At 23.8% G+C, this 5,240-nt stretch overlaps 1 protein-coding gene across 1 annotated transcript; it reads right to left on the bottom strand.

Annotated features, from left to right (window-relative positions):
• Positions 1–420: 420 nt before the first annotated feature.
• Positions 421–3,711, bottom strand: LOC132930487 (DNA polymerase interacting tetratricopeptide repeat-containing, protein of 47 kDa). Its single transcript, XM_060996395.1, has 8 exons — positions 3,556–3,711; positions 3,269–3,413; positions 2,861–3,150; positions 2,593–2,785; positions 2,416–2,530; positions 2,186–2,342; positions 1,325–1,504; positions 421–656 (listed from the first exon to the last, which is right to left on the bottom strand). The coding sequence occupies exons 1-8, from the start codon at positions 3,570–3,572 to the stop codon at positions 551–553; spliced, it is 1,203 nt and encodes a 400-aa protein (XP_060852378.1). The 5' UTR covers positions 3,573–3,711; the 3' UTR covers positions 421–550.
• Between the last annotated feature and the right edge of the window lie 1,529 nt (positions 3,712–5,240).

Genomic DNA, 5,240 nt, shown 5'->3' with positions numbered 1-5,240 from the left:
CCCAATTTAAAAATCAATAACTTAGATGCCTCAAAACTTGTTCATTCAGATATTCTTATAAAATTATAGATGTTCCAATCTTAAATCAATACAATTAAAACCACAACTACTATCAAAAATTGGTTGTTGCCACCAATGCTTTTTAATGAATTTATTTATTTGTATACATGTATTAACATGAAAATGAATTATACAAGTGGGAAATCTATAAATTCCCAATTAATAATCCCTAAAATACTTTGTGGAAGTTAAACAAACACTATTATCAAACATTTAAATGGTGCTATTTATCGAGTCAGATAAACAAACAAACATATTAGACAACAATTTTCATCCTATTATTAACCTATTTTAAAATAAACATTATTAACCACACACTAAGAAATGGACATCGGTATTGAAAATTGAAATCTGCAACAATTAACACAAAACTCTCATATATTTAAGTTTATTATACAAAGAGTAGTAAAACATATTATTTCAACAACATTACATTATAATAGTATAATGAAAATAATGTGGAGAAAATATAACAAAGTAATAAGCAATTTTATTGTATTTGAGCTGATTTTGGCACTTCTTCTAAGAATTCTTTCTCAAACTGTCCTCCAGCAAAGAAAATCAAAAACACTGGTGTTCCGTTTTCAATTGGACACCTGAAAAATACAATTAAAATGTATTAGAATTAATTTTTTGTTTGAAGATTTATATATACTGTGAATACGATGAAAACGAATACTCAACAGCAGGATGTCAGCTGTGTTTAATGCTGTTACATACACACAAAATAAGTAGTTATAAGGGTTAAAAATTATTTAATTTGAAATAGAAACAGCCAAAAAGATAATGACTGAATACAAATTGTTATGTTTGTAATAGGTAAATATAATGAATTGATATAATTATTATAAACTAGCGGATGCTGCTTGGTGTTACCCATGAAAATTATACATTACCAGTGAATTTATTCTGTTTTTATTCAATTAAAAGTAAGCTATACATATTTTTAAAACAGTCATTTAGGCGATTTTAAGCAAATATAAAATACAGGTCTAAAATCGTGAAAAATTGTAATCAGCATGTACTTGTTATTACCACATATACTACACAAATAAAAAAAAAAATGTTTGTTTTGTGTGAACCAACAAACTTTAAAACAAAATTAAAAATTGGCTTTAAAGTGCAAATCCTTGGGTATAAGATTACTATGTATCTAAGCACAAAATCATGAGTGTAATAGACTTAAATGTGGATAGCTTTTACACCCACACACAAAACATTACTTTTTATTAATATGTGATTACAATTGTTTCCTTATTCTTACCTTAATATTGTTAATGCTTCAAATAAAGTACATGTTTTAACATCTATTTTTGTAACTTTTGTGCCACTTTTATATTCATTTACCGACTCAAAATAGACATTTACTGAATCTGCATTATATTTTCCTTCCATATCCCATTCAGGTCTTTCAGCAAATATTTCAACTAAATGACTATATAATCTAAACAAATACAATTAAACAATAATTATAAGTTGTAATGAATAGCAAGAAACTATTAGAAGACCTGGGAGAATAAATAAATTATAAGCCTAAAACAAAATGTATATAATGTGATTGACTATAGCTATCTAAAACAAATTAATATCAAAAAAAATCTTACACATTTTACACATGATAGAATATAATGTGGTAAAAAATTCTAAATGTCTTTGTGTCCTAAAATATTATTTGAATCGCAAAATAATTAACTAGTAAGTTAAAAAATGAAACGATACATATTTTTGAATTGAAAACTAATGAAATAACTTAGGACATGAATATTTTAATATTTTATCCCCAAAAGACTTTAATGAAAATTATTCACTTTTCTTAATCTTTCAAAATAAGTATTTTTTAAATTATATTATACAATAAACCATCAATATTAAACAAAAATCCCTATCCAATTTTTAAAAATATTATTTATAAGATAAAAAATGCATCACTAAAACCCCAATTAAAACAATGTAAGTAAGAAAAAATTATTTTTAAAACAATATTAAATTACAAAATGTATTAATGAAAAAAAATGTAGATTATTAATATTATACTATATTATATTATATTTTAATTATTTTGAATTACATTAAAATGCAATAAAAGTATAAGAGTATAAAATATAAATAAAAATAATAAACTAACGTAGTAGTTTCATTAAACTCTTGGATCATATCAGAAGTTTGATACTCAGGATATAAAAAGACAACTGGCCACACAAGAAAATTCTCAAATAAATGTACTGGTTTGATTAAACCAGGCACTCTTGGATCAAATATTGTTAATTCTTTAATCGGACCACCTATGATATAAACAAATAAATATAATTATTATCATACATATTATGTAATAAAAAATTAAATATTATTTAGTACTTTTGCCAACTATGTTTAATTTTCTTTTATTAAGCTCTTCTAACAACTTCGTATGATCCGCTTCTTTTTGCTTTTGAATTTTTATAGCTTTTCTTTTTTCCATCTCCACAATTTTCTAATCAATTTAAACATTTCAATAATATTAAACAATCTTAACTATAAATAATTCAAATTTACTTTAGATTTTAACGCTTCTTTTTTTATTTTAATAACATTATCATCCCCTGGTACAAATTCCAAATATTTATCACAAAAGTTTAAACATTTATCAAACTCTTTTAACTGAACACAACAATTTATTGCCCTCAGTATGGTTTTTTCATAGTCTGGTTTTAATTTGAGAGCTTGTTCAGCTGCTGTCAAACTTGATCTAAACATATTATATGAAAAAAATTTAATAAATTTAAATTACATTTATTAGACACTAATTATTCCAATAAGTTACCTAAAATTTTTTAAAAAGTAATGTGAAGCAGACATATTGTTGAACATTTGAGCACGAAGTTCATTATTTTGAAAATCTAATCTTAGCCCTTCTTGGTATGACAATATAGCTAATTTATATTTACGACACTTAAAATTGAAATTGCCATCATCCTTATGTTTAGTGGCCAACTCCTCTGGAGTGTTATCATCTGGATCATAACGAAGATTTTGCAAGCCCTCAACTAAAGGGGATGGTTGGTCTTCTGGTTCAGGAGGCTTGGACATAAAAAATGGGTGCTTTTCCATTTCCTGTGGAGAAATCAAAACTATACATAAATATAAACATAATTAAATGATAATTAAATTGAACTAGATATTTACACAAATTAAATTTATAGAAATTAGAATAAACATTAATTATCATCACCTCACGCCAAGTCTCCTCTTTCCAACCATCTTTATATGGTGTTTTCTGTAGATTGTCTATGAAATTATCTAAATCTTCATCGAGACGGCTAGCAAGTTTTGCACGTTCTTCATCTGTGATTGGTTGCTTAGAGCCACCCGATTCTCTAAAAAAATTACAAAGTATATTCTATGAATAATAATAAATAAATATTATAACCATCCAAAGTATACACAATATACATAAGTACTTATCTGTCCTATCTTATAACATAATAACAATTTAATAAAAGCATTTAATGAACATACTTCAATATATTTTCCATTTCCGTCTTGAAAAATGATTTTAGATAATAAGATGATCCATAAAAAAATTCTAAGTTTGAAAAAGTAAATAAGAATATTTTACAAAAATTGAAATTTAAAAATGTGTTATTAAAATGTTTATTTACTTGTGATAATGTGCTGTTATCAAATATTATCGCTTATCGAAATTCTTAATTTCTCCATGAATGTTTGAAAACCCGGGCTAGACATATTTGTTCAAATTTAATTTCTACGATTAAAATACTAAATTTTTTGATGCTCTCTAAACTATTGGTCATCTATATAATTAAATTCAAAATAATTGTGTAAATTTAAGTGCTACTAACTAAAACTTAGAAAAAAAAACTTAACATTTTAGATTCTAAGTGTATAATAAATATTGTATCGATGTGCTATTTTTATTTTAACGTATAGATACACGATAAGTAGTCGAAAAAATGCATGCATTTTAAACTTTGAGGGTCGTTTTAGATGGAAAATTAGATCTAATTAGTAATTTAAATATGTCACAATTAGAGGTACCAATATTTTTTTTTAAATAACCAAGAAAAAAAGTTGTACAACTTCGGTTTTTGTCAAAATTGATTTTGTTTTTTTTAGTGTAACTCCAAAACGGATATAATTACATAGGTACTTGAAATATTTTGCTAAAACATATATGATTATTCTCTATAAACACGAAATACATACTATACTATATTTGAAAAAATATATTGATTATATTTTATATACTTGGAATTTTCCATATTTTTTTTAAATGTCGATAAAAAATTATTCACTGTGTAAAAATGCTTAAATAATTAAATATGTTCCTCGTAAAGTCGTAAATAGTTCGTTTTTAAATTAAAAATTTCTTAAAATGTTTAAACAAAAATTATACTTTTTTTAAGTGGTTAAAATTAGAATTTTTACAAAATTTGTAAAATCTTGAATTATTTTGCAATCAGGAATTCATTAAAATGTAATAGAAAGTTCATTATAAGATTTTTAGCCTATTTAAAAAAAAAAACGACTGGAAACTCAAATGAAATTCTTTTATATGCGTTTGAAGCTCAACTTTTTACATTGGATCCCGTATAGTAAATATTTCTCCTAAAACAATTTTTGTTTTTTTTTTGTAGTTCAAAAACCAATACTTAAAATATTTACCAAATGTTTTTATTACCTACCATTTTTTTTTATAAATTACACGATTTTCAAAATATTTTGACTACCTAGTTAAAGTCATTTATAGATATTTGAAATTTTAATATTTTTTTTTAGATAAATAGTTTATTTAAATAAATACCGATAAACAAAATGTTTTCACTAGGTCGAAAAGCTTAAAAATTTAATATAAGATATTACATACATTTTATTTATAAAGATTTAAAAATAATTAAAATATATAGGCACGATTACAAGCATTTTAAATTCAAATTTTGACGAAATCATGTATTTTAACTATGAATATTCATTTTTTATTATAGTTTAAAATCATTATCTATTTTAAAATATTAGAAAAACGTATGTAAAGTTGTAAAGAACAACTTCAAACTAGATATTTTATCTTTAAATACAAATAATACAATAATAGGTCAATTTACTTAAATGCTCGACACAATAGAGTAAAAAGTATGCTAAATGGATTATTCTAACGTAAAGTTTGCTCAGTTTGCTGTTATGCA

The sequence above is a fragment of the Rhopalosiphum padi genome, chromosome 4 (genome assembly GCF_020882245.1).
Source record: "Rhopalosiphum padi isolate XX-2018 chromosome 4, ASM2088224v1, whole genome shotgun sequence".
Taxonomy (NCBI): Eukaryota; Metazoa; Arthropoda; class Insecta; order Hemiptera; family Aphididae; genus Rhopalosiphum; species Rhopalosiphum padi.
This window is presented reverse-complemented; position numbering and strand designations above follow the sequence as displayed.